Source organism: Centroberyx affinis, unplaced genomic scaffold, assembly GCF_046629955.1.
Source record: "Centroberyx affinis isolate AG114_WGS23_722 - 3 ecotype Tasmania unplaced genomic scaffold, CSIRO-AGI_Caff_v1 ptg000646l_1, whole genome shotgun sequence".
Lineage (NCBI taxonomy): Eukaryota > Metazoa > Chordata > Actinopteri > Beryciformes > Berycidae > Centroberyx > Centroberyx affinis.
In genome coordinates, this window is record NW_027279272.1 from 31,120 (window position 1) to 57,821 (window position 26,702).

The 26,702-nt window shown below is 43.2% G+C and overlaps 1 protein-coding gene across 1 annotated transcript; it reads left to right on the forward strand.

The window, feature by feature from the left end:
* The first annotated feature begins 87 nt into the window (after positions 1-87).
* fsip1 (fibrous sheath interacting protein 1) lies at positions 88-25,021 on the forward strand. Its single transcript, XM_071518941.1, has 11 exons — positions 88-249; positions 376-427; positions 545-714; positions 850-931; positions 1,025-1,114; positions 1,791-1,930; positions 2,141-2,260; positions 4,948-5,109; positions 16,210-16,376; positions 17,193-17,292; positions 24,824-25,021. The coding sequence occupies exons 1-11, from the start codon at positions 88-90 to the stop codon at positions 25,019-25,021; spliced, it is 1,443 nt and encodes a 480-aa protein (XP_071375042.1).
* Positions 25,022-26,702: the final 1,681 nt, after the last annotated feature.

Genomic DNA, 26,702 nt, shown 5'->3' on the forward strand with positions numbered 1-26,702 from the left:
TGTTTGCAAATACAATACAACACAGTCTTGTTAACGCTGTTGCTAACGAGGGTGGATAAATTAAGCACTACTGTGGGAAATCCCGCCATGGAGATTACTAGAGGTAGTTTGGATGACATTTCCCGACCTGCATCGAGTGAGCTAACAGGTAGCCGAGTGTCTAGTGTGTCACTGCCTCAGGTTGACAGAACTTGTTGCAATACACCATTGTCCCTTGTTGTTTTGACCAACGATGCCGCTGATATTCAGGTAAGGAAAGGAGATGCAATTATACGTTGACTCTACGAAGTTAACCCCTAGAAATACGAAACTAGTGATTATTACAAAACTGGATGACATCATTGCATGATAACTTTATTAAACAATTCCCATTAGGACCAGAGCAGCTCAAACCCAAATATAATCAACTCCTCAAGTCCTGACCAAGGTGAGTGTACTATCTAATGTGCAGTGGACCTAAGAGTGGAAGACACATCTCACTTCCAGCAATACATTATTTGTCAGGATGGGCCAATCTATTATAGAATACTTTTGCTTCTGTCAGGTCAGTACCATGCAGATGTCACTGATGAAGAGAATGGAGATTCTAAACTGCAGGAAGCCACTGAGGAAATGAGAAGACTTGAAGAAATCCTGGCTGCAAAGACCTGCAAAGAAAAAGAAGTCAAGCGTCAAGGGAAGGAAATTAAGGAGAAACTCTGGCAAGAACTATTGGTATGCACAATACTTGGTACTTATGTGTGTTGCCCATGCACTAGTGTTCTCTTAGATTAAAAATAAAAAAAGATGGTCTTTCTATCACTTGAGATATCCATGGTGTGATGCGACACTTTATGCAATTTTCTGCAGCAGAATAAGCCCAAATGCCGCTCTGAATGTGCACATGAAGCTATGAACACAAGACTGTTTTTGGCTCTGGAAGCACCCAGCGGTAAGCATAAGCCATGGTATACAGATCAGCAACATTGTTACAAGACTTGTCATATGCAGTCACTCAATGAGACGTTTGTTTTTCTACTCAAAGGGCCCAAAGATGAGGCTGACTTCATGCCTGTGTTTGGAACTCAAGTTCCTGAACAAGAGTATGACAGAGACAGCAGACACACAGAACAAAGTGAGTTTGTGAAAATAGAACATAACAGAAAATTATAACATGCTTGTTTGGGCCATTGTTTTTACTGTCCTGTTAACAAGTATGCTCTGTTTTATTGCTGAAATTGTACACTTGATGGCGCCATGAGCTCAGGAAACTTACTGCTGCTGCTTTTGCACTTCTGTGCAGATCAGTGCAGACAGTATTGCACCAACTCTGACATTACTGTGGTTTTCCATATGTGAATTCCTCACAGTTTACCCACCATGCTACCCATGAACAATTTCCTGATCAAGATCTTGTGGCTTTTTGTATGATACTCTGTTGGTCCCCTGAAGGAGAAATTCCCAGCATCAGCTATAGAACAGCACCTCTGGAGCTGGCAGGGAGTCAGTGTATTGCTCAATGACATGCTTGCTGTCATATGGCCTTGAACCTGAAGGACAGTCTTCCCACTCATTCTGCCACCCTGCTGCCTAGCTTTAGAGTGGGCTAATTATTTACAAATCCTCCCTAGTTCTCTCTGTTTCAAGATTATTTAGACTGCAAAGTCTTTGATCATGTGAATCAGATGATAATATATAAACTCATACTTGAAAAATGACTGCGTGCTTTTTGTCAGAGTTGGCTAATGGTCGTTATTAGAGGTTTGACTTATGTTTTCCATATTTACCTGCTGGAATCTTTTGTCTATCAGATGAAAAGAAGCCGGCCAGCACGATAGAGTCATTTGAAGCGGGCCATGAGGAGACGGGCCAAGAGCAATCCGAAGGCAGCCACTGTGGAGCTTCCAAGGATAAGAAAAAAGAAAAAGACTTTGTGAAGAAAAATATTGAGGTATGTCCACAGAAGTCAAAGTTCATGTTAGGCCAAGTGCAGTGTCTGCGTATATCGCATGACTTTGAACAAGTCTCACGACTGTTTTTCCATTGAGGAAAATATTTATCTGTTCAAGAGAAGGAGAGGTTTAAGCATAGGGCACCATTGAAAAGAACCGCAGTGTGATGTGAATGATAATTTTCTTCCCCATGTTGTGAAACGTAATAGCTGGCCAGTGGCATGGGGGGCCAAGTGCTCATGACCCAAGCAGAGAGGGAGCGTCTGGCCGAGCTCCTCAGAGAGGTGGAGGAAGAGGAAGAGGACAGTGCCAGAGGCGCAGACAGCGAGGTAGGCGGACATGAAGCCATAATGGAGAACATATGGTGGAGGATGAGACCTCCACATCCAGCGGTCTTACGGGGAGCAGTGTTAAAGTACATGATCCCATCCACTGATTGTTCCCCTGCTTGCTCCTGAAATCAACATTTAGCTCTTACATTTACTATATTCATTATTTCATACTGGTTACAAAGGAGCTGTTGTTTCCATAGCGTGGTATTTAGTCACAGTATTTGATGACCATCTAGACATTTACGTTTTTTTCTCTGATCATCTCATTGTTGGAATATGTTTTACCATTTAATGCGATTGGCCTGTAAGATGTTATTAAATTTGAAGAGGCCCAGTAACTCAGCCACACACTGGCCCACAGAACAGCACATGGAGTAACATTGGTCAGATATCCATGTTTTGATGACCGCTTGGCAGCAGAGGCGGCCTCTGGGCAGAGGATTCCTCAGAGCAGTTCATATTGTGAACCAGATGTCAAGTACCGCATGCAGTTCACGTGGAACGTCGCATGTTATGGATCCATTATATTAATTGCGCTTTCACAACCTTTCCCTCTGTGGTGTTTTGTGTGAAATTCAGAAGCCAGGATCCTTCGTATAGAGCATTTTCACATGCTACACTTGCACTATAACTCACAGCGTGGGTGTGCCGATGGAGCGTAAAACCAAGAGACGGAGGCCTCTCTTTCCCTTTGATGATTCATCTGAGAGCTTTCGCCACCTGGAGCAGGAGAGTGTTTTGCTGTGCGCTCACCTACGCCATCCAAACTTCAAATGTTTTTATTTTCAATTGTAATTTGCCTTAATAGCCTGCTTGGCAGCTGTGAAGCCCAGTTTGAAGTCAGACGGGATGAAGCTTACCGGGAAGTGAGAAGAGACCTAGACTAGTACTTACCTCTCACATACGGTACCATTTAGTTTGACCCCGACAGCCATGCATCCGTGGGACAGCTTGCCAAGTTTTTTTTTTTTTAGACGTCTGGCTACTCTATTTATGATGTTTTCCTTGACTTTTAGAAGAATACTGCAGTAATTGTGGCGGCAGATACCAAATCGAGGGGAGCGCAGATGCTCAGGGTTCTTTTATTGGCTGGAGGAAGACTTCCTGTTATTGTGAAGCATGCTGTTATGAATGGCCGTAGAACAGCAAGCACATTATTTATGTCACCAGGACTTTGGCAGTGACAAGACCTTAGTTCTGTGGACTTCACCCAGATCTTGGCAGAATCCCCCAGGACACATCAACCACTAGCCGCTGCTCGCTGTTTGTCTCTCTCTGCTCTTGACACACATTTGTGATGCTGCTGCCCTGCCTCCTTTGCTAATAAGCTGCACAGCTTCATGTAGTACTGGTAACCTCAGGCAATAAAACAGTAAGTGTCAGTAACCTTTGTCATCTCCTGTATAGACACTCATCTCTTACCCCGGGCCTCCCACTGTAAGGATTGTAGACTGCAGTATTCCTCATCAAGGGGACTGAAGAACAGTTGTATGATGATGCCTTCACAAAAGTGATAATTGAGTATTATCGAACAGGTAGTTCCAGCCTAGCAATCTGATTGGTCAACGTGATGTTCCAGCTGTGCATTGAATTCCCATGCTTTATTAAAAAATGGAATTGCTTGATATACTAATGTCTGATAACCATGGAGGTAGTTATTCTTTCCTATGTAGAATCCCAGTGAAGAACACCCTCTCTGGTAATATTAATATGTTCTAGTTCTTTCTCTCGCTTATACGTCATCTTAACAATAGATCAGTTTCAATTAACATCTTGGTCTTGGCTAACGGGAACGTGTCAATGTGTCAGTGTGTCACATTCAGAGTAGTGCAGAGTATAGGGTAGAACTGTAACTTCTAGCTTTCATTTTGGCCCTTGACTGCATCTCACTTTAAGCGGTGGGGAAATTCTATTGATCCGTTATTGAGAAGGCATTACAATGGTCTAAAGAGGTGCAATGGAATGCAAAGGACCAACCAAACCCTGTGTGACATCTGGGAGTGAAGTGTCAAACCAAATCCAAATGAACTACTGTAATGGTTAAACATAGGAGTCGGCTTAGGTATAATCACAAAGGATCCATACATACGAGGCATATGAATGGAAATGCATTTGTGGGTCTCACTCGTTAAGTCTTGGCTTTGTGCTGTGCTTCGTCTTGTTAATCAACCCCTTTTGTTTGCTGATCTAATTTTCTCCTGCTCACCCATCACAGTCTGCTGAGGTCACATTTAAGAAGGGCTTGGCGCTCTCTGTGGGTTTGTGAGCTTCTTTGGCCTTTGAGCGTATAGCACCAGGACCGCAACACAACGCTTACCTCACCACTGGGCCCCGATGGGCTCACCACCCACCCGCTGTTTCCTTATGATATAATGGGAGCCTCAGTGGGACAGTCAGTCATTGTGAGGAAGAGGCAATTGTTAAATCCTTGGCATTTGACTATAAACTTGGCGAGCTGTGTGGAGAAGACTGATCAGCGCCCTGTTCACCATCCAGAAGTGAATACCAAGTGCTGGAGTCAGACGTTTACCTCTCCTCCATTTGAGACATCAGTATTGTGCTAAGTTATAAGCTATGGATAGATGATGTTTAATAGTCCACTGGGTTTGGGCTGCAGATAAATATATAAAGTGTGGGTTATGCCCAATGTGCCATCGCTTATGTCAGTGCTGTTTGTCTTCCAGGAGGACATGCGGGCCGTGTCGGTCCTGACAGGCCAGGGCTACAGCCCAGAACCATCGCACCTGGAGCAGCTGATTGACATCGACTCCAGAATCCGCCTTCTCCTTCCCGCTGAAGAATTTCTCTCGGTGCAAAGCTCCTACACGAACCTCAGCGTGTCTCAGGTATGTTCCCAACAGCCGTACTGTCTGCGCTATAATCGCTCTGGGTTCTCTTAGAGTGCCATTAACTCCTCCAGACACCATCCACGGCTGCTCTGAGTCATTAAGCCTCATTACGAGATCAGCGCAGTAGGGCATTGATGGCAGCGTCTTGTAAAATCTTTTGTTATTGACCCTCAGGGATTCATACCCCTCTTTGGAAATGGGGAAAAATAGTATTGTGTAAGGTTCTGCTCTAATTTGGAGCTAAAGGTTGACTCACTGTTTCCATAAGAAGGCTATACTATAAAGCTTCGTGTGCATCATTTGTCTCTAGTAAACTTTACAATGTATAAATATTTGCTAAAGCATCATTATGCTTTTTAATATTACAAGGATTATGTTGGTAGTGAAATTTCCAGGCAGGCAATTTCCAGGTCAGTGACAAGGGTAAGTTTTATACGTTGATGGATGCGTATTATAGTTATTCTATAATAACATTTGTACATGTAATTTAAATGCATATGCAGCAGCTCTAATCCCCAATATTTTGTCTGCTCCCGGTGCATGTATATGTATGTGATTATTAACTTTCAAATAAACTACCACGACTGCTGATGCTTGCCTTTTCAAATAAATAGCCCCAGTTAAGAATGTAATGCTGGTGTTGGCCACTGATCAGTACAGCGCATCACCACGTGTGAAAATGTACATCAGTACCACATCAGTAAGGAGAAGCCACTTAACAGATATTTATAACTGTCATATTTTTCCAGGCCTGGGTCCTGGTTTGGGCCTGCTCCTAGACGTGAGCTCACTCAGTTATCTCAGGACCTTATCGCACTACACTTTCAACGCCAGATGGCATGCTCATCATTTGCATAGACTGTCAGCGGGAAAAGATGTTTTTAAAGTCATAAAAATTTTACAATGAAATCTTTGAATCTAGGGCCTCATTTACTACTATCACTTTTGGATGTGGACAAGGAAAAACCTTGGTCCTTGAATCCCAGTGTTGGAATCGGCCCTATGTCGCAATATCCTGAATATTTATGGTGCTGGAGGGGGGAAAGATTTCCTGAAAGATTCGGTCTTATTCTTTTACTTTCCCACCACAGATTTACCCACCTATTCAAATTATATTAGTCTAGGCAAGTGTGAATGTCAGAGAGTCAAGCTGGTAATTTGAAGGATTCTGGTTTAAATCCATGGATCAGCAGGGAAACTCTAGATAGACGAAGTGAATGAGTATCACACTGTGCTGCTGTCATTGTTCCCTTGAGTAAGACTCTTATCCAAAATATACCAATGTTGGGTAAGACTCTTAAGTGGAATTGTTTATTGGCCAGTAGTACAAACTGTGGTAGTACTGGGCAGCTGCTGGATGTGTTAATTTGTGCAACCCTCCCTCCACTTGCATCTGCTTCTCTTACTGTAAATAAAGAGTGTTTTTAGTCATCCTGCCTGGTTAAAAACAGTTTTAGGCGAGGTAGAGTTCCTCCATCATCTATCCATCATCTGTTCTCCATTAGTTCTGAGGCGGCCAATGCAATTCCTTTTCAAATGTTGTAAAATATAAATTAAACAACGTAACACAAAACGGTTGTCTCTCAAATAACAGGTCGCAGATGATTCCTTGAACCAAATTCGAATTTTCCAAAAAATTCCTCTTGGGCCTGGAGAGCGGAGCTGTAGTTCATTGTTGCATGCAGTGTGTGAAATAAAACGTGGAAATTCTGTCAACGCCGCACCTGTAGGGTTTAAAAAATAACCATTTCTTTCCCCCCTGCCTTAATCATGTTTTACTATTGTGGCATACATTAAAGGCAGACTACACTCATGATAAATCACTTTCAGAGCCAGTCATTCATTCCACCTGAGTGGCGGTAAATCCAAAGGTGGTCGTAAAAGTAAATATGCTTTTGTTTTGCGGTCGCCTTTCTTCTCAGTAGTAGCTTGCACCAGTCAGATTTCCTAATTGAAACCGTTTGGACAGTAGTTGAGGAACCTGCTTGTGTGCCTGCTCATACCAGCACAAGCTCCAAAGTACACAACACACCATATCATATCTCAATTTCAACACCTCTGAATGTGTCTTGTTTCCATGTTATTAAAACATGGCACAGATTTCCCAGTTTGCTATTGGAATTGTCTCCTGGATTTAGCCGTATCAGATTGATGATGTGTCACGTTTTACACGGGAGAGGGAGTTATTCACCGCTCCTTAGTGAGCATTCACTCATAAAGGATAAGTCGGGGCTTGAATCTGTGACTGTAGACCTTGGCTTCACCCTTTTCCAAGAATCCACGATTGATATTCAGAGGAAAAACGCGGCCTGTGTTTTCCTGTGCATTCACCTCAGCGGCAGGCTCTCTCTGATGGACTGGGCCTTGGTTGGAGCCTGTGAGGGTGGATCCAGCCTGTGGGGCCTGGCACTGGCCCGGGTCCTGCCACAGGGGAGAGTCCGCCCCCCCGTCAGAACATAATTACAGGGCTGCTGAAGGTGGAGAGGTGCCAGCTCCAGAAAAGGCACAAGCCTATCCCTCTCATTTGGAGATATGAACACATGCAGTAAGGCTTACTACATGTGAAGGCTACAACTGGATGGGAAGACCGGTATCCCATCTAGCCTATATTACATACTTATCATCTACATATAGCATTACGTTTTTGTACCCACGCGTCCTTGCCCGCAAATGAATGTGTTTTATTTCATGGCAGCAGATGAAAAAGGCTTGGCCCTCTCTGCATGCTGCCTTCTTCTCAGACACAAGGTCTTTAGCGATACAACATACTGAGGCGCTTGAACTAGCTATTTGAAGTTCTCTCTCATTTCATCTCTGTAATGCTAACCACTGGCAGGTGAATACTGTACTGACTGAATGGAAGGTGCACAGATCCTTGAAAAATCCATGTCGTTACATGGACCATAAACCACAAGAGGCTCGGTATTTGCTAATGCTCGGAATCGGCCCTCACATGGACGTTTAGTGTGGGTGAGGCGTCTGGCATGGAGAGTTTACATGAGAAAGGCCTGTGTATTCCTTCCTTTGGTTGTTGGGAAGAGGTCAGATAGCCACACATCCTACTTGAATGATCTGGATTGAATGGAATCAAAACACCACTTTCTTCCTTGAAATGTGATGTTTTTCTTGGTGATACTGTGCCTGTGACAACATTGCCCTTTTGATTTCTTTCTCTACTTTTCTCAGGCTTCGGCTGAAGTAGCCTTTTTGTCATTAAAACCAGCTGTTGGCATGTAGCATTAATGTACAATACACCCCTCCTACTGTACCAGTGTGTGGTAATGCCTGCACCACCCACATGTTAAAGCCAGAAGAGCGGATTCTGGTATGAGAATCAGCTGGTGTGGGTGTTTGGTGGTGTGTGTGTGTGTTTGTGTGTGTGTGTTTGTTTCACAGATCACAATTACATATGCCATTCTTTTTAAATGTGGGTTCGAAAGTGTGGTTATGATGAAAACTAATGCATGGGATTAGGGTTTTCACTGTATTTGATTGCACGTGATCCCTCCCCCAATCAACACGGCTTAAACTTGTATGTTTGCTTAGTAACTCCAACTTTGTTATTGTTGTGTGTTGGTTGGCTGTCTTTGGATTTAAAGCCATGAGGTCACTTAGTCACATTATGTGGTTGCTGATGTGAACCCATGGTTTCACTACAGCGAATGGTGAGTCACAGACCAGAGACCAGAGACCAGCGCAGGAAACGCCCTTTTGACCAACACAGTGTGGCCGGCACATGAGGGTTGTCGGTCTACTATACTTTGCAAACATATCTCATTTGATTTTGTCACATCAGCAGCTGTGGAAAAGCTGCATTCATCTTATATTCATCTAAGATGTAGGCAAAAAAAGCTAGGACTATATAACACAAGTACTTATGTTGTATCACCGAGCCTAAGCTGTATTACAGTTCATGACAGATGAAATGATACACAATCATGATGTTTCTAAATGTGTTAGACTTGTGTCAAGAGTGCTACACAATGGTAATCCACATTTTTATTGTCTATCACATTAAAGGTTTGGTTTGATCAGTAATCTTCTTGCCAGATGTATTGTGTGCCTTGTCCTCAAAATAAAACTAAAACTAGAATATTTATAAGAAAAAATAGGGCTCAGCGTAATTTTCATCAGAACAATATGTTTCTATTTAATCACTAAGACAGCAGGAAGAAGAAGAGACATTTTATTCTCGGTGCCAAGGAAGAAACTGTCCTTTCTGAAATAAAAAGAAGATACTGTCCCCGCTGAAGTATTGAAAATATGCTAATCTGCAACAGAAAAGAGATGTGGATATGTTTTGTTCCTTGCCGATGGCTGAATTTGGCTGAATCCAACTCTCAGTACTTGTCACACTGGTTACCCACTTGCCATTTGTTTTAGTGTGAAAAACACTGGAAATTATGTGGAAATCAAAGCGTGTGGCACTCTGGTCTGATATCATCTATCGACCACTGTGGCCTAGCTGTTGTTCTGCAGGGAGATTCGGCTGGGTGGCCGGTGAGAATTGAGATGTTGTCATGTGGCACGCTTGCTGTTTTTCACAAGGGCAACTTGGCTAAAAAAGAATAGACTCCACGCCCTTCCCAACCCTATAATTCCCATGAGACCCAGTTTATTGTCTTCTTATAAACATCTCTCCCAGTGGTGTTAAGTGCTTTAGAGTGGCTTGTCCCTGTCATGGTTGAGATCTAACCTCTGTGTGTTCCCCTCATTAGTTTGATACTACACTGGATTATTCAGTCAAAGTCATTTGCTAACAATAAGTGAAGGTTAAAACATTCAGTAAGCCGTAGTTTGCCACTTAGCGGTTCTATAATGTTATTGACGTAGCCATTTATTTTGCAGTAGGACAGGAAATTATCACATCCCACTGTAGTCTCTATATGTGAATGCATGGCTTGGCCCACTATGTATAAAGCCTCACTTTGACGGTGCTCACAGTTCCAAAATCTGTCTTTAATGAATGAAAAGCACCGCCTCATTGTGCAAGATTGTTAGCAGCTGCAATGTAGGTCAGATATTGTGCCTGACACTATGTGTGTCACCAGAAGGATTCTAAGTGCAAAAAGATGCTTGAACATCTCTTCCCTCCAGATGCTTTCAATAAATATTTAAGATGGTGTGTTTCTTAAGCTCCTTCTTTGAATTTATTTAGTCTATGTCATATTTGGCAAACATTAATACTACTTTATATTATGGAGGGGAATGAAGGAAAGCGATGCTGGGTGGAAGCAGTCCTATGAGTCTTCCTTAACCGCAGCACAAGCCATAGACTGTGTCATATTTACATTGGTTTGGGAGAATCACAAATGCAAGGTTATCCAATACAGTTGATCATGCTTAAGCACAGAATTTCCACATCATGAACAGTAATGACATCAGACAGATCAGATCCTCAAATTGGACATTTCTCAGATCTTTGCCTGCGCTGTGCCCCAATTGTGTATTATGCTTGTAACGAGAAAGTGAGATTATTGTAGATATCTTAACGCAGTGTTGCATTCAGTATGCCTTTTTGATTGTTGGATGCAGCATGAGGTTTTGATCTGTGCAACAGTGATTGGTCCAGACCACCCTCACTTCCCAAAAAGCAACTATAAAGACCAGATGACCCACAAGTGAATCTTCTAATACTTCAGGAATGCTCAGCAATCATCAAGTCATCTAGCAGGGATCCAACATGCTGTTGTAAAAACTTAACTACTGGAGGGGAAAGACGTGGACACAAGCAAATATAATATCTGGGACATTTATAAGATGTTGATATACATACCTGACATTGTCTCTCATGGGGTGGAGTTTTGCCCAACTATTTTCTCTGTGGTAGATAGATCTGTGGTCTACTTCTGCAGAAGAATAGGGAGGGGAGGAGACTGCCATGGGATAGACTTTGCCTTTGTGCAAGGTGAGTGGTGCATGGTTAATGACTTGTTGTTGCATTACCCTTCTTGCCCAGGTATCAGCATGCAGGTGGGTATATAACAGGCTGACAGCTGTGCTACAGCACCTCTTCCAATGACTGCGGGCCATGATTGGGCAAGATGTCAGCCTGAGGAAGAGAGAGGGAGAGAAAGAGAAGTGAAGAGACTCCCAGCCGTAGCTTGCGAGCAGCAGAGTTCTCGGTGGGAGCGCTCGTGGCGAGGCATGTGGACAGGCCTTGGCAGGTAGCCTGGGTCCACGTGGCACAGCCAGAGCCTCTACTACACTCCTTCAGATTAGCACAGAGACAGAGAGAGCGGAGCATGCTGTTCTCAACAACACCAGCCATCTCTGTGTGAGTCAGCATGGCTGGCTCCTCTTTTCATCATAACAGCAGCAGCGTCCCTTTTCACTGTGCAGCCAGACCCATCTGAAGGCTATCAACAAGAATAAGTGTGCACAGACACGGGGCGCTGCTTTGTTGATTAGATTTGCAACTGGAATATAAGCTACATTTATTACTTTCCAGTCAATAGAAATCAATTTCTAGAGTAGAACATATTATAAGGAATTATCTTGGCAATATCAAAAGCAAATTGTTCACTTTCAATTTTTATATAAACTGTTCTTCAGTGAATAACACTCTTGATATAATGAAGGGCCTTGGTCAAGGGCGCTGTGCCATCCTCTTATTTTATGGTTGCTTCCCTGGAGTAGCTGCCTCAGAAAGCACTGGCCCTGTTCTGCTTGTCTTGAGTGTGTTGACAAGGGCATGAAGCACTTCCAGTGGCTCTTGTTGTTTTAACCTTGGTCTGGCTTCCTACAGTCCTCCTTAACTCCTAATGCCAGAAGCAGTCTGAAGCAAACAACAGCGGGCTTGTAACCCTGTTGCCACATATAAATATACACATAGCAGCAGGACGCAACAGAACACAATACATGTGGGTGACCCAATCATTTGTCTTGTTATTGTTGCTGTTGGTGAGCCGTATCCAAGAAGGCGCCTTTATCAGGGGATCCAGCTGTCGTATTTGGCGAAGCGCACCACAGATGCGACCCACATTGGAGCAGAGAAGAAGCTCCAGGCTACCAGTCTCAGTGGCTCCCTCCACTGTCTCGCAGAGCGACTATGATTGACGTGATATAATTATGTGTTCATTTTAGTGGGAACATCAAGATATAGTGCACTCCGTATTGACTGAGTACAATTGAGTGTCAGGCATCCAAGATTCATTTTGAATTAATTCAAAATGAAGTGTTTGGCATAAAGAGATCACTAGTATTTCTCCTATTTCGTCATACTGCACAATATTGGATCATCCATCAACCATTGCAGCTGTTTCACACTCATCAACCATGAGAACCTCTGGATGGAATGTAGTGCTATTTGAAATGTTAAAGTTGATCACAGGATATCAATACCCCTTTGATAAATGATCAATGCATGCTTGATTGAAGTTATCTCAAAGTCAGCCAAATAAAAGACTAAGAATGGTTTTGCTCTTGGCAATTGGCAAGTCATTGAATGGTGTTTTGTTTCATATTATGACAACAAAATCTGAATTGTGAGGTTTTAGAGAGCCAGCTTCCCAGGACTCACCATAGCATGCATGGAAGGCCTTTTCCTATATTTTTCCAACATTCATTCTGTATTCAATTTAGATGGCAATCGGTGTGATTTAGCTTACATATGGCATACTTTTAATCTACATTGCCACAGTTAATACCAATTTATGACCAAGAATGTAACATGTGAAATGTCAAGACATTCATTTGATATTTCATCAACAGGCTCACATACTTTGCTGTAAAACGCTAATCATGTTTGACATGCTTTTCATACTTAAAGAAAACAAAGTCCAGATCCTTGCGGCCTCCCAGAGATCTCGTGACCCAGATAGGTGATGTGATTATTGGAGATCTTCAACAGCATGTCAAGTGGCTGCTCAGTGGAGAGCCAATTACCAGCATTTTGCTGACGTTCAGATAACCTGAGCGCCGGTCTCTCCCTGCTCACTCAGTCTGACCCCACATTCAGCTTCAGCGCTCACACATTCCAGGAGTAGCCAGAGTGCTCTGAATAGGCACACAAATACTGTAATGTGTTAGAACAATAGCTGGAGTCTGTTAAGGTCAAGGAACATTATTCCCTCAGTATTCTCTGAGAAATGAATCACTACTATGATTTCACAGAGATTAGTCTACTGTGTTCCCTTGCCAGTGCCTTGGAAAAGGATTGTTGTACTTGTTTGCTATAATTGCTTATCCAATTGTATATCTAGAAACATTTTTAACCCAGAACTGCTGTGAACAAGTTACAGGCTGATGAATCTTGGGTGACAAGGAAGATGAACCCTACATCAATGTAACACCAACCTTTCAACCTTGTCTTTACCTGTACAACATAGCTAACTTTTGATCACATACAGTATATACAGTAGTCCTCCTTTTTCATAGCAAGCATATATTCCAAGTTTTCCAGTAATATCAAATCATGTTAGGTAACACACAATGTGAGTAATGAAGGCGATAATGATGTAAGGTACTGTTATCACTCCACAATTCAAGTTGAATGTCATAACTCAAGTGTGCAGATGAACTTATGCATTACACTGACTGATGATACAGATCAAATTTCTAGGGATAATTTTGATCCACTGGAGTTTAAACATTTTGTTGTTTGTTCAATCAGAGCATGCTGCTGTAAGCATATTGTAGAATTTTCTATGGAGAATGGGTTAGAAGTAAAAAAGAAACTGAATTGTAATATAAAGGTGGAGTCTTTTCCCTTTGACCCCCCTTTGACCCCACAACAGTCTACATGAGCAAAACATCTCCTCTACACTGGTTCCAGTGGGAGGGGAGAAAAGTGAGTGTTGACTGAGACCCAGACGTCATCTGACTCGGCCAACCGAAACACTAAAGTAGCATATATGACAAACCACCTAAATCCCTTCAGCTTTGCTTGATTTTTCTCTGTTGTTACTAATTTGTGACTATGAAAGAGCATTAGAAGATCCAAGGCCAGGACACATACAGCCAGGAACGATCATGTGTAATTTGTGGACCATCTGCCTTTGCTCTAATTAGGGTCAGATCAGTAGTGTATATACTAGTCATTGAGAGACACTGTGGACTTCATCTCTGTTCCACTGTGCATGTTCATAGCTGTGGTCTTACCCCTCTATTACATTTAATAGAAATAACAGGGTGTTAATTTAGCCAGGTAGAATAGGTTTAATATAAAATATACTGACAAGCATCCCGAATTGCATCAAATTTTGGTCAGTGATAGCTTCATCAATGCTAGACCCCGCAGACAATTTTGCAGTTCGCTGTCTATAGTTGTTGAAAAGTAGGGCAGAAGTAGCTGTCTTTTCCAAATGAAATAAACCGTCTCTACCAAAGATTTGGGCTTTTTTAGAAACATGCATTTAGTGGTGTGAGGAGGGTGGTAAAGCTAGACTTTAATTTTTATTTTGCCTGGTCGGTATGCTGTGTTTCTCACTCTGGTGCATGACAGGAGCCTGATCCCGCCGTAGTCCCGGCTTTTGTAGTCTGGATGAGTGAGTCTTAACTGAAGGGCTCTAATAACGACCACTTAAAAGAGGCTTCAGATAGAAGCTGTCATTATTTCTCTTCGGGAGACCCGGGGCACTGGTAGGTGAGGCCACACACACTTTGGAGGATTGGCATAGGAAAAATCTTAGGAATAGGAGGTTGGTGTTTCCACTACCGCAAATTTTCAAGTTAAGCTGCACTGGTATCTTTTAGTTGCAATATGATGTTTAATGGTATTTGCCTATATAGAAACTTGCTTTTTGACAAAGGGAGAAGCATCCACCCTTCTACTAAACCATACTGGCCAACTGACTGAGCTCTCCTCTTGTCCTGAGTTTAACTAAGATTACATCCTATCATAAATGTGTCATAACAGATTTAGTAACTTACCGTTTAAGTTCATAATTTTTGCTGGATCCAGCCTTCTCCTGTAACCTACCATTTCGCAGTGAGCAAGCCTCTATTGAGATGTCTACATTTCACGAAATATCCATCAATTTCAACATTATTAGATCATACATAGGCTTGCCCGGCATGCAGACTAACCAAGAGAGATGGAGATTTCAACCGCAGTGCTGGACGGACGCTCCAAAACAACCCGCGGTTGGCAGCATCCTCCCAGACCCAACAATTTTTTTGACCTAGCTGCTGTTTTATAGTGCTGTTGTGTATTTTTAGAGGTCAAAGTATGACATTACCACAGGTCATTCACTGGTCAGTGGTCAGTACTTATTTTGCCTTGCCTTTTCCATCCTAACTTGTAAATAGTTGAATTGGGGGGGCATATTACCAAGATTTGTCACTATAATGTTAGGCTAGATTCTGCAGCTACTGTCCATCGTGTTTTTACATCTGCAGAACCTATTCCTTCCTCACAGTGAAACATGTCAGTACCGGTGGGTTGTGTGACAGACTTACGTCCTATTTAAATATTTGGGACATCTAAATATGTGTAATTTGGACCCGATGACTTCATTTGAGATTGTTCTCTCTGTAACCAAGCCAAGTGAAAGAGATCCTTCCTCTGGTCAGAAGGTCTTCTCATCTATCAGCCGTCCATGGGATGGTCCTCCAGGCATGACTCACCCATTTCCTCCTGACCCATTTTCAACGTTTGCTTTGGATGCAGCTCGCCGCACTGTGTCAACCCGCTGCACGTGAATGCCATAAATGTGTGATTTATGTTGTACCCCATGTGGAGTGGAGCTACAGCTGAGGTATTGAGTTTTCTCAGCTCTTATAATGAGAATGTGTTTTCGCTCTCCATGCGTGTCAAATGCTTTTCCATCAATATAATGTGGGATACAGACATCAGTGCAAAGTTGTCCTTGGATCAAGCAATTCATCATTAGGGCATGCCACCATGATGACATTTTAACACAGATAGGCATACTGTGGCTTAATAATGACTGTTGGAGGAATGGGAAACTTTCACACAAAAGAAGTAATTGTTTTAAACTATATTATGGTTTTGATTCCAATTTAAATGTTTCAGCCTTGACCTGTGGGTGTCTGTGGGAGCCCTCCAGCACCTCTTGGGTCAAATGAACGCGTCCACGTGCGAGATGAGTTGTCGAGTCCCTGTGAGAACCGCTCCTCTCTGTTGTGCATCAGGGCCGTGGCTCAGAAGCTGGCTGGGAACTTGACGGGGACCCGCAGCCAGGAGAGAAGGTCCTGCAGGATATAAGGGAGAGGAGAGGGCAGGAGAGGCGCCTCCAAGAGATCCAACAGCAGCTGGAGATCCTGGGCCAAGGCCAAGAGATGACTGTGAGTTCAAAGCAGCTATGCTCATGCGCACACACACACACACACACACAAACAGACATGCACACACCCTCGCATGCACACAAACACATGCACAAATACATACAGGCACACACATGTACACACACTTTATGCTATGCATGTTTACACTCCTGCGCACGTGCATGAGAAATGAATACAAGCACACAACTCATTCTCAGATTTTCTCACAGATAGATGATGAAAACACATGCATTCGACGTGTCTCTGCAGGCCTATATTTCTTTCCCATCCTCCTTTTCTCTCTCTGTCTCTCACTCACTCACTCACTCACTCACTTTAATGTAAGTTTTGTTAGTTAACAGTTTAACGTAAAGTTTATCTTAGTTTATCTTACAGCAAAATAATGTCAAATGCGGCTAACCAATTACACTTTAGATTTTCTCAGTGTGGAGTTTAATTCCTTGCTCTGCTTTGTTTTGTTAATGGACTTGATTTGAAGGCCAGGATGGTCATTAACTCTGCTGATGGCCTTTTATCCTCCATGGTGTTTAATGGCGTTCTGCCCTGGGATTCGATCTCAGTGTCCCCTGGAAACCATTGAGCCCGGTCTGGTTTTAGGACCCTTTGCAGAGTTAGAGCCACAAAACTGTCACACTTCCCCAAAACCCAGTAGCTAAGCACACAACACAAGAATGTTTCAGGAACAAAGGTGGATAGGCCTGACATTTGTGACTTTAAATTCTGTGTGTAAGAGAAGGGAACATAAGAGATAGATTTATTGGTTTGGCGATGTCATTGTTCAATGGGGTAGCCTTTCCTGACCTTTCACACCCGGCTATCTGTTTCAGCAGGATCCTCTGTGTGCTTGGTCACAGCTCTGCCGTTAATGGAATACAACTCCAAAGATGTATTATTCCTCAGCACTGTACCAGCGGATCAGAGCTCACCATGGTGAGCCACAACATGATGTATACATGCCTAATTTAAACATAAAAAGATGCCCTTCTCACTCACAAAACTGCGTGGTGATAAAAAGTTACAGTCACAACCACACCCTTACATCAAACAAAGCCCCATGCCATGCGATGGAGACCTATTCTTGGCCTAATTAAGGAGAGACAAATGGATTTTTTTTTGCTAATTAAGTTGAGCTTCGTTTGAGGAAACTGTTCTCTCATTATGATCACAAAACATCAAAACCACCAGTCTCTTAACGACTGGTGTTGCTAGACGTTCATTGCGCTTAGCTATGTGTCCCAAGATTTTATATGTTACTATCACTAGACATTGAAACCCAACAAGTGACTGCAATGTAAACGGCACACTCACTCATGTATATTCTTAGTGCTATATGGCTTATTTTGTGGTCAGAAAAGATTTAATTGTATAGAATTTCTCTGGGAGCGCATTCTTAAACAGTTTCACACAGCTACAGCACACTCATAAAATAGTTGACTTTGATTTGAGAACATTGCCCTAACTCAAATGTCTGTTCACATGACTGCTTCTGCGGCTTCAGTGTGTACCGACTGTGCGGGTGTGTGCATAGCTCTCTGGTGGTTTCCAGCACAATAACCAAACAAGACTAGGTCAAAACCTAGTATATGGCTGGACCGTGTATGAGTGTGCCACGTGCCACGGCCGACCAATGGTGTAACTAACTCCGCTGTAGACTGCTAATACAGAATAATAGTCCATACATCCATACTGATCTCTGTTCTAGCACGTCCCGTCTCTCTCTCCACCGCTGTCGTCTCCACCGCTGTCGTCTCCACCGCGCCCACGGGCACGTTTGTAGGGCTGGCCCCGCTGTTGCGGTCCAGCCAAAAAGGGCCAGTTTGTGAATAAAATAAGAGTTTAATCTAGTATGAATATGATGACAATAGATTAGAGTGAGAAAAAAGAATTCAATTACAAACAGTTTAGCATAGTCTTTGTCTATATGAATTAAGCAATTGAAGTCATGAAGCAATTTAGGAAAGGGGGGCAACCGTTCATATTAATAGAGCCAAATCAATAGATCCCAACATCCTAAAGCATTATTTAGCTTCAGTTACACATTTTCACTTTTTTAGCAAGCAGAGCTCCAGTTCATATTAGTCAACCACCAATATTGCCTGTCATAGATATGAGGTGATATCACTCACTTAGAATTATTTTGAAAATGTAGTCCCAGACGTCATACTTCTAACACATATACAAACTATGCTAATATGACCCAGATAATATTATTTATTTCTGTGCTCTGTGTCAAACCTTTTAAGAAATAATTTTGGCTGCTAACGATCACTGAGAGTTGGGAAACAAAGCCTTAGTGCCAGAGGTGTCTACATTCCACCGGCAGCTAATGTAAGAGGTTGCCTGTTCATGAATTTGCTTGAGGTATGTATGTTTAAAAATACAAATGTTTTACTGAAGCGAAATATCACTATAAACTACCTGGAATTGATGGATTGGCTGTTGGATGTGTTCCCTCTGAAGGCTTTTAAAACAGAGAGAAGTATGCAGCCCCCGAATCATGTTTAGTCTGGGTTGCTGCTGGAGTGTAACACCTTTTGTAAAGGTGGAAAATCTTAAAACGGTTGCTCTCCTACATTGTTGATGTAATTCAGGAATGACTGTACTGTAGGTCTCTTGCTCTTCTCCAGTTTGATTGATTCCAGTGTGGTATTAAGTCTGTGCAATAGGATTCAAGTGTTAGTGTAGAGGTCTACCTGATTTACTTCTTTGCAGTGATTTATTTATACAATAGCTGTATTGTGTTGGATTCAGATCTGAGACCAACATGATGTGCGTCATCACCGCTTCTACTTCATCCAACTCCTGAAATATACCCCCACTCCCGGTGAAATTCATCTCTTTGCCAAGGAATCTCTCCTCTCGCCTCTGATTTTCCAGCTTACACTGTTGATAATATTACCCTTTACAGCAGGACCTTGGCCTTACTGATACAAAGGAAGCAACTGTCCCCAAGCAATGTTCTCTAGTGTGTGATGATGATTTTCTTTAGAACTACAACAAAAAGGACTGATTTGGAGATAACACAAGTTCCACAGGGCTTCCCAACAGTTCAAGTGAAATCTGCTGTAATGGATGCTCAAAAGCTTATTTGGTGCTGGTTTTCCTGCCACCTTGTTTGGCTGCGTTCCTAAATCAACTGTAGAAGGAAGGACAATCCCAAAATTTACAGCAAGGCAGGATGGCTCCAGCAGGACACCCTCGGCCTCGGTAATCAGGCCAATGTCATTAATCATATCAGTCTCACATTAGCCAGGATCTCTAGTGGCAAGCCTGACTTCTTTATATGGTTTAAAGATCTGAGAGCAATGTGAGCAAAAGTGGATTTATGTGATTCCAGATCTGTCACATTATGCATCCTGGTGTGATTGGATGATAAAAGACGCCATGAAACGACAAGAAGCAATCATAGCGTATTAGAATGAAACCAATACTATTAGAATGAAACTGATAGCGTATAGAATTGAGCTAGATGATGCATGAGAGCAGAGCAGGTTGTAGTACACACACACACACACTTTCAACTCAAAGTTGGCACCCGACCACGGCAGGTTGAAGCTGGCCTGAATCTGTTATGTTCGCTATTGTTGGGCCCCGTTGTTCTGCCAACTCAGCAGTTTCGCAAAACACTTTTTCCACAGAAGATTGGTCAAGCTCGCCAGAGGAGAGGATCTAGGGGGAAGAGGGGATTCTCCCCTCAGCCTCGCTCATCCTCCGATCTACTTCCTTGCCCAGACGGCTCTTGGCTTTTGGCTATTGACACTGTCTGCTACTGTCTGCCACTGTATGATCCCCTGAAATAGAGAATGCAGCTTCGCACCATTAGTATAGCAGCAGGTGGCTTTGAGTGCTTGGACATCTCATCCATGCACTCATTCATTTGGTCAGTCACTCTCCATTTCATCCTGTACTGCAGTGTTTCCCAATCCAGTCCTCAAATCCCTGTGCTGCAAAATAGTGTTATCATGACGACAGATGGACTTAAATGAACTGCCCCAGAAAAGGCCTCTAAGGTTCTGAGTAAAATGACCACATTATCTGACATTGACGCAAACCTGTTTCTTTCTTCTAACCTGTAATGACGCACTGACAGCAACCCATTGCACATTGATGTCATAGGTATGCTATAGCAGAGAATAGCACTGGCTTACCTCGTGAGTAAGTCTCTATTATCTGAACCGGAGCACACAGTATGTGCTGAATAGAATTCCTCTCTCTATTAGTGGAGCTCTGGCCCCCGGGTCTCTTTGGCCGAGAAAGCTGAGGTATGTGACTGAAGTCAGTGACCCTGTAACACGAGCAGCCCACGCTTGTGGTAAACTGGCCCTGAACCCTGTGTCTACAGGAGCCCAACAGTGAGCTGTACAGAGGTGGTGGTCCGTAGTGGGATGGATAGCTGGAGGGCTGGACAGCTTTGGTGTTGTCACATTCATCCCCTGCTGGGTAAATGAGACGGGATAGTGACTGAGAACCTTTATCTTGTACTAAAGGTCTGGGGTCGGCCCACCCTGCCTTTGTTTGTTGGGAGAGGAACCGGATTCCTCTGTCTGGAGGGCGAACGACACATTGACCCTACCTTCATTTCAGTGCTATTCACGTGCACAGGGAAGAGAAGTAAGGGATTTGCAGTGTTTCAGTGTGACAAATGCCAGTGCATGGAGTCAAGATGACAGCATTGTCAAGAGTCGCTAAACAGGGACTGGGAGCAGAGGTCTCCCCTTGCACTTATTTTCTCTGCACGTGGCTTCGTGTGGCTGCAGACCAGACTGAGATGTATACGATAAATTAATGTTGAAAAGGGAATGCATGGGCGAAGCCAGCTGGATCTGGATAGCAGGTGGCAGAGCTAGAGCTCAGGGAGCAGGGAACAGACTTGCTAGAATTCTGTTAATAACCACCAGACATATAGAGCTTTAAGATGAATTTGACACCACCTTTGTCTTTTCCAAGACACACTGATCTCCTCTCACTAGATCAGCCTACGCCCAAAAGAATCAAACTCAATTTCTCACATTTTCCTAAATAGTCATTAGAAATCATTTTACCATACTTATTTTCTTGTGACCAAATTAGTCATGTTCAGTACGTCAGTGTTCAGTATAACTGAGGGGATATGAGTGTTTCCAGAAAACTGTCAAGAGCCATAACTTTCCCCAATAGGAAGCATCAGTAAGTAGGATCTATAGATTCTCCACCTCCAGCTTGTATTTCACATGTTTATGCTGGAGGATGTATGGCTGGGAGGACGTCTGCCTAAACCAGCTCCATGCACAGCAGCACCACACACAGCTGCACTCTCCCTTTGACTGGGGGCTGGTCGTGAAAAATTGTGAATTTCCTTGTGCAGTCTCAGTGTGCTAACATGGATGCTCTTACAACAGCCACTCATGGCAGCTTACAACTGCCAGCTTGCCTAGTTCTCACAAGAGTTTTGTCTTCTGCTCTAATCATCCATTTCCCAGTGGAAATTGAGTCTGATAATATCGCTGTGTTTTACAAGTGTCCAACTAGGCGTTGACTTCATTGTTCCTGTCTCGGTGATAACCCTATGGGAGAAGGGCACTGTCCAGAATCACTTCAATCAATCAAACAAATCACTTCTTATTTCCTTTGGATCGCCTTCCTGTAAACGCAGCACTTTCCTGTGCTGTTTGCTGGAATGAGTGTGGTGTCTGGGCAGCTGAAACCTGGCGCAGAGTGGAGCCCTGGACAGAGAAGGGCTGAAGGAGCTTAAACACTGTTGCTTAACAGGCTCTGTAGAGAGTAGACAGGCACTGAGACAGACAGACAGGGGAAAACACACATCAGTCACCCAGAGACACCCCTGGCCTGCCTAGCAGTAGGGGCACCTGAGGTCAGCCGCTTTTGAAGAGTCACAGCACTTTGTCACGGCAGTAAAAAAGTGCTCTTTCTTTCTTGCCATCTCTCTCTCTTCTCTTTTCTCTCTCTCTCTCCATAGGAAAGGCTAACATGTAGTTCCCATCTCCAAGACGGCTGGTATTAGTTAAAGGCATTTCTGGCCATTAATACACACAGGCCAGTGGGACACTTTTTTATTGCTCCATTCATGAACAGTCAAAACACTGACAAGCCTGTAATTGACCAGTGGATTTTAATGCCATGGGTTTCAAGTTGCAGTAATGGCTCAGTTATGGTTCTGCACATTTGTGTCAGAGTTGCCATTCCGAACACAATCTTTTTCTGTTAGCGAAGCCTAAACTGCACCTATTAAATTATAGAAGATAGATGGTTGATGGAGGGTCAAGCGTATCTAATATGTGCACATGTTAAGTGTGCCAATGTGCTGTCAGTGTGTGAATTTAGTGCATGCTTACAACATACGTATGTTTACATACATGAACACACACACACACACACACACACACACACATACATTTACCAAGCACATGGGCTTTTTTTCATCCTCCTTGTTGGCCATTGAGAGGTGAAGGTCAAGTCCACAGGCAAGTGGGCGTGTCTTGCCATGTCAAAGGACAAAAACATGGAGCACTGCAGCAGGGGGCATTAAGGCTGGAATGTGTCCGTGGTGCCTGTGGTCTCCTGTCAGTTGGAAGAAGACGATATGCAGCGTCGGGTAATTGTGGGGGTCGTAAATGAGTAACATGGCCCAACCCGTCATGACCTAAGAGGTGTCATTACATTCAGGAGGACTTTGAACATGAACAGGTTAGTCTGGGGAGAGATGTCTGTCAGCAACTGGGTCCTGGCAAGGGGCTGGGGGGAGAAATCCAGATGATCGATACAGAGTATTCACCTCGGCTAGGGGGGGATAGATGAGACACAGGAATTTGAATTTGTCTTGAGTGGCTCAGTGGGATGTGGGGACAGAGGTGAAAACAACTGCATGGACATAATCGTCTGTCTGGCTCAGGACAGAGGGCCTGAGATGGGTACCACTGTTATAGGAGCCAGCAGAGGTCAATTAGGGCAGAGACGTTCTGCTCAGGGTCAAATGGAGAGGGAGAAAGACGGCTGCACATGCTGAGAGAATGATGACAATGATCACTATTAACCTCAAAGGTTTAAAGGTCCAGTGCAATAAGAGTTGCAATTCTCAATTTCATGGTACAATTTAATTAACAAAGGACCTTTTAATGTAAAGCTCCCAAATTATTACTGTCATTATTACTGTTATTACTGTCAGCATTGTGGAAATGGACTAACGCCCTTTGAAAAATTCTCCCTCTGGTTGTCAGCAGAATCAAATAGATTTAGAATTCCAATCTACTTCCTGGTGTAAATGACCACCTACACCCAGGTTTTGAATGCTCTGATTGGTCAACAGTGCATAGTTGATTAGGTGACCGGTGCCAGCTACTTGCCAAACTAGCCAACAATTGTTGCTGGGTGCTGAAGTTCCAACACCTGATTGTTCCCCAAAGATAGGAATATTGGCCTGCAGTGGAGGCACAATCATAGAGAAGGTTAGGCTCACAGTGCTTCATCTAACCATCAAAAACTGAATAGAATGTTTATTGTGTTAGAAATCAGCATCAAACGTTTCCTGACTGTTGAGTTGAAATCATTGCACTTGGTCTTTAAGGGTCAAGCTCTCTAAGACAAGTTTTTGGCATTATGCTCATGAAAGTTAATGAGTTGATATTATTGGAACAATTGGGCTCTTGAGTTGCAGCTGCCTAAACAAAGTAGTGTGTTCTCACACCACGCAATGGCAGCCATCTTTGAACACTCTTTCATAGGTAAATTAGTCATCCCTCAGCGATTACTAAGATAAAGAAATTAACACATATCTGAATAAATTTGAGAGTAGAAATTCCGATTGCATTTGCCAAATAATTCAGTCCGTGATATCATATCACTCACAGGAATAAATATTGACATTTGAATTTCTGAAGCCTGTCCTTATTATAACCTAGTTTGAGAATTTTTGGCTCTTCTCCTTGAACTCGCATGCAGTCCCAGAAGGCTCCCTGTGAAGAGTCAGACTTATCAGTAGAAAAACAACAGTCATGTCCAACTGGAAGTGTTTTAGGGAACTCTGGGAGTGTTTTTACCCGGACACCATCCAACTCTGCACAAGGGACTTCCACGGCAGTGCAATATATCATTGCAAAAATACCACTGTTATCATTAGGTCATACAGTAATGCAACATTTTCATTGGGATTTGTCAAAAACTGAGTGTTAAGCTCAGTGAAGGATGTTTTCAGTAGGAATAATTCTGAGGAGAATGTTGGGGAGATAGCAGCAGTTGAACTTGAGCTGGAAAGTATTCTGTCTTGACTTCAGTAATAACAGGAACACATTAATTTGATGCTGTTTGGCTGTCAAATGTGTGTCAGATGTGTGTATGTCTGGGGGGTGGAGGAGACACACACACACACACACACACACACACATTCATGCCTTTGTGTGGGTATGCATGTGACCCAGTGCATGCATGTGTGTATAGCTGAACTCATGCATATATTTGTGACTTACAGAGGAGCAGACTCAGCCTGGTGGATGAGTGTGAGGTGATGCAGAGGTGGAGCCAGGATGTTGAGACAGGGGACATGACACCGTGGGACCCTAACGGAGACACAGACACCCCTCTCTCTGAAGCTCTCCTATCAGAACTGCTGCAAGGTGTGTATACCACCAGCTTCAGCAGGCTGGAGAATGGGACCTGTGCGGAATAAGACCCACTGGACCACTGGAGGGATTATGTGAAAAACAGCACTGGATGTGTACATATTTCACTGCTTTTCACAGTGTACATTTTTAACCCAGTCAATCCTGAGTGACAGAGTGTGCAGTGTGTAAAGCTGTATTGGGTGTTCAGAGGGTCTAGGAAACTGTGTAAAGCTGTGCTTCATATTAATGTAGATACATGTAACTATAGCCTAGCTTACATCATGCAGAATGATTATGCAGGCTTCTTACAATGTGCCAATATTCCAAAAATAATTTTGATGCAGTGTGTTTGTTCTTATCCTCAGTTTGTCAATAAAATGAACTATACTTGATTCTTTCCATTTTATCCTACAGTAAGTGGTCTCCCTGTTTTTCTATATGCTGTTGTATGGTGTGCTTTTGTTTGTATTTGTGCTTATGGCTCTGCAGGAAAGAGAACAGCAGGACCTCCCTTTTTATTAACCTCAGTATCGTAGATGAGAACAGAACATTGCTGTCATTAAATCTAATAACTGGGTATGGTGACCGCAGAATGTTCTTCTGCACACATTAACACTAAGCCATAAGCAGTGGGCATGTGGGGTGAGGCGTGTTTGAGCACTACCATGTATTAGCCTAAGTCTTCTATCATGAAATCTAGTGTGTCTGTGTTAGTAATGAGTGGTCAGACATCAGACATGGCTGCTAGCGGGGACAGAAGGATGATGGTGTGCTCCACAGGAGCGATAGCCAGACCCAGTTCAACTCCCACCCCTAATATGCAAGGCATTCCAGTCATTCCTGCCTCTATAGGTGACCAGCTTCAGAATGGGATCAGATTAGTAGGATCTTCTGAAAGCGGACCTCCTTCGATCTTAATGTTTCATTATTTTGAAAACCAAGATTCCAATGACAAAAGGTTGCCAGCTTTGAGAACCGATGCCTTTGGTTTGTTTTGGAGCTTTGTGGAGCTGTTGACATGGTTCCGATTTGCTCCTGCTTGCATAGTGTGAGTAGCTAGTCTGCACCTGGCTGACCTCGGTCCGGAGGTCCTGCCTTTCCTCTCTCCTGGCACTGGACACCTACGGGCCTTTACGTCTCACTCTTCACCTCACCCGCACATTCTGACCCTGTGCTCTTAACTCTAAGCTGCAGGAATTATCTCACATTCCATTGGACTGAAAACACATTGGCCAGGTGAGACTCCAAGGTCAAACCCCAACCCGAGCCTTGCTATCAGTGAAGCCTGCAGTACTATCTGTCCAGGAATCTGCATTGCAACCTCAGACAGGTCCACATGAGCGCACGCAAACACTTAACCAACCGAGAGCACTTTCTTAGACCGCCTGCCATATAGAGCACTTTGATTGCAATAGATCAGATTTTATGGAAATCTTTGCCAGAATAAGAAATGAATTAATTGCAGACTTTATACTAATCACATACTGTAGATTTTGTAGTGATTCAAAAGAAATATGTATGCAGTACCTGTGTCTCTATTACAAATATCATCTATGTAATCCGTGCAATATTTTTCCAGCAGGGAAGATATACTACACATTTGGGGTAATGGAAACACCATGAGCTCAGTATATGGTCTACTAACCTCCATTCCATTAGAATGAGGTCAGTTCTAATGTAAAGAGACCTGCAGCGAACTGAGGCTGTCTGGGTTTTCTGGCATGACCCTGAGTGCTGCTACAGACT

Excerpts from the sequence above, each read along its gene's own strand:
- fsip1 (XM_071518941.1), top strand. The coding sequence starts at position 88 with ATGGAGATTACTAGAGGTAGTTTGGATGACATTTCCCGACCTGCATCG. Across the intron at positions 5,110-16,209 it reads CGAACCTCAGCGTGTCTCAG|GGCCGTGGCTCAGAAGCTGG; the intron begins GTATGTTCCCAA and ends GTTGTGCATCAG. Across the intron at positions 17,293-24,823 it reads GCGGATCAGAGCTCACCATG|AGGAGCAGACTCAGCCTGGT; the intron begins GTGAGCCACAAC and ends TGTGACTTACAG.